Source organism: Triticum dicoccoides, chromosome 3B, assembly GCF_002162155.2.
Source record: "Triticum dicoccoides isolate Atlit2015 ecotype Zavitan chromosome 3B, WEW_v2.0, whole genome shotgun sequence".
Classification (NCBI taxonomy): Eukaryota; Viridiplantae; Streptophyta; class Magnoliopsida; order Poales; family Poaceae; genus Triticum; species Triticum dicoccoides.
In genome coordinates, this window is record NC_041385.1 from 729,224,435 (window position 1) to 729,227,641 (window position 3,207).

General features: G+C 46.8%; 1 protein-coding gene across 1 annotated transcript; it reads left to right on the top strand.

Annotated features, from left to right (window-relative positions):
* Nucleotides 1–569: 569 nt before the first annotated feature.
* Nucleotides 570–2,494, top strand: LOC119281971 (zealexin A1 synthase-like). The gene is made up of 2 exons (XM_037562355.1): nt 570–1,482; nt 1,788–2,494. The coding sequence occupies exons 1-2, from the start codon at nt 595–597 to the stop codon at nt 2,412–2,414; spliced, it is 1,515 nt and encodes a 504-aa protein (XP_037418252.1). The 5' UTR covers nt 570–594; the 3' UTR covers nt 2,415–2,494.
* Nucleotides 2,495–3,207: the final 713 nt, after the last annotated feature.

Below are 3,207 nucleotides of genomic sequence, written 5' to 3' on the forward strand. Positions count from 1 at the left end.
AAAAAATTTGCGGGAAAACCTTCAATCTATTCATTTTTTACATCCAGATCGGTAGACCACCTAACGAAGACTACCAGCACTGAAGCGAGCCGAAGGTGCACCGCCATCGCCCCTCCCTCGCCGAAGCCGGGTAAAACTTGTTGGCATGTAAGCAATATGTACATACTTGGCATTGCATTAGGCTTCATAATTGAGCTACTTACTTTCATGTGTACTCGATCACAAGTAAGTAGAAATTATACTTTGATGAGAGCTCTGTATCGACAAGCGCAAGCTATTCATCCATAGTCGACATATAGAGTCCGAATTACAATACTTGGATTAGTTCCTTCCTCAATTTGGAGTGTGTTTTGGGAAAGCTAATCATGCATAGTCGTCCAGATGCGCGCAGCAGCTGCCGCATGCATGCACACATGCATCATGCTACAACCACCACATGGAGCAATAAGATTAATTAAGTATGACATCCATCATATCATGCACGCTCCAGGGTTAACTTCATCGTTCTTGCTACATCCTATAAGTATGCTATCTATCATCGAGCTCAAAGCCCAGAAACAAAGCTAATCTCCTCTAGTTGCCAATTAACTGTCCATGGAGGTGTTAAGCATGTTTTCTTTTATTGCTCAAGCCACGATACTTTTCCTTTTGTTTCTTAAACTCACAGCCTACGGCAACAAAAGCAAATTACACAAGAAGCAGCTGCCTCCCGGGCCATGGAGCCTTCCGTTCATCGGCAGCCTCCACCACGTCTTGCGTGGCCTCCCACACCGCACAATGAAGGAGTTGTCTCGCCATCATGGACCCCTGATGTTCCTCAGGCTTGGCGAGGTTCCAACCTTGGTCGTCTCCAGCGCCGAGGCGGCGGAGCTGGTGATGAGGACCCACGACCTGTCGTTCGCCTCCCGACCGAGCAGCGTGACCATCGACATCGTCGGCTGCTGCGGGAAGGGGATTGGCTTCGCCCCCTACGGCGACCGCTGGCGTCAGATGAAGAAGATTTGCATCATGGAGCTTCTCAACGCCAAGCAGGTGAAGCGCGTGGAGTCCATAAGGGCCGACGAGGTGGGCCGCCTCCTCCGCTCCATTGCGGCGGCCTCTGGTTTCGTCAACCTCAGCAAGAAGGCGTCAGCGCTGGCGAACGACATCGTCGCCATGGCCATGTTCGGTGGCAAGTGCGCGGGGGAGAAGTCCGAGTTCGTGCTCGCCTACGACCAAGTAAGCGAGCTGGTGGCCGGGTTCTTCCCGCTGGACTTCTTCCCGTCGTCGCGGATCGTGCGGCGGCTGAGCACCGTCGAGCGCCGCCTCCGCGGGAGTTATGGCTGCATCCAGCGCATCATTGCGAGTATCGTCGAGAGCCGCAATGCGGAGATCGCTGCCAACGGGGATCAAGAGGATTTCCTGGGCGTGCTGCTCAGGCTGCAGAAGCAGGATTCACTTGCTTTCCCTCTAACCCCGGAGACTATTGGCGCCATCATGTTTGTGAGTACTCCTTCCATTTTGAATAGTACTACGTAGAAGAATAATTTGGCCTCCTACGCTATTAATGTGATTCAAGTAGTCTTGTTCTCACCAACAAGAAAGTAGTCTTGTTCTTGTATGCCTCGTGTCTAATGAACTCGTGAGAGAGTACTAGTTTTTCCTCCATTAGACTAGTTTGATAGGTTATGTCATCGTCACTCTTATTTGCTTCAACAGTTTGTGTCTTAACCTCCTCAAAAAAATAGTGTCTTAATATATTTTGTTTATATTTTTATAAATTGTGCATAACATAGCTATTGCTTCAGGACATATTCGGAGGCGCTACTACAACCCTAGGATCCACTGTAGAGTGGGCTATGTCGGAGCTGTTGAAAAAACCCGAGACTATGGCAAAGGCACAACTAGAGGTTCGAAGCGTTCTAGGTGCACTACGAGGTGTCATCACTAATACTGACCTTGGTGGACTCAACTACATGCGAATCGTTATCAAGGAGGTTCTTAGGTTGCATCCTCCCAACCCTATGCTTGTCCCCCGTGAGTCGAGAGAGGATTGTGAAATCATGGGTTATCACATTCCCAAAGGCACAAAGATACATGTTAATGCATTTGCAATTTCTCAGGATCCAAGATATTGGTACAACCCAGAGGCATTTAACCCAGAGAGGTTTGAGAATAGCAATGTTGATTTTAAAGGAACAAATTTTGAGTTCACCCCCTTCGGTGCAGGTCGTCGACAGTGTCCTGCGATTCTGTTTGGCACGTCTGCCGTGGAGATTGCATTGGCGAATCTTCTCTACCACTTTGAATGGGTGCTTCCTGATGGAGAGAATTCACATTCGTTGGACATGTCTGAGACTTTTGGGATGGGAGTAAGGAAAAAGGTAGAGCTGCCTTTGAGAGCTACTCCGTATGTACAATCTGGTTATGTATAAGTATATGGACGTGGCTTATTGCCCCTTGAGATCCCTCGTCATCATGTTCTTCCACTTGTATTTCAACTTCATAATAAGAATGGGTGTTTATGCCAACATGTCAAGTTAGTTTGATTTGCTTGTCTGGTGGTTGATGTGGTTGCATTGAATGTTGTAATAATAACATTGTGATGATTGTGTGAATTCTCTTGGTGTAGATGCAGATTGCGGTAATATTTTTTTTCTATCAAGTAAAGATATGGACACGGAATGTAATGCATATCGATATGTACACATACAAGTGTGCTGATATATGATCTAAATTATACTGTTAGGTCTAAACATTGTGTGTCATTGGAGAGGACATGCTCGAGTAACTTATATACCACCTATTAAGCGGGATGGGTGATATTTGGTGACATCAAATCCCTCGTATGTGTAAGCACTTATGTGGGGGTATAAGGAACCGGGTCACTACCTCCTCCTCCTCTAACTCAGCCCATTCTCATCCTTGGACCACACTCTATCTCCCTAGAGATCCTAGTTTTTCTAAATGCTACATCTTGCATATGCAAGGAGAAGAGAAAGATTTCATGTGGAACCTTTGAAATTGTAGTAGAGTTAAATTACAACCCTCAGGTTCAATATCATTTAAAATGCAACTCGTAACTCTAAGCACCACTAAAACACCCACCCATATCTACTTTTTGAGGGGTTTTGTCTAGCTTTTCCCACGTGGATGCCAATTCACACTAGTGCAGAACCGGCCTTTAGTGCCGGTTCGTAACGGCCTTTAGTGTCGGTTCGGCAACCG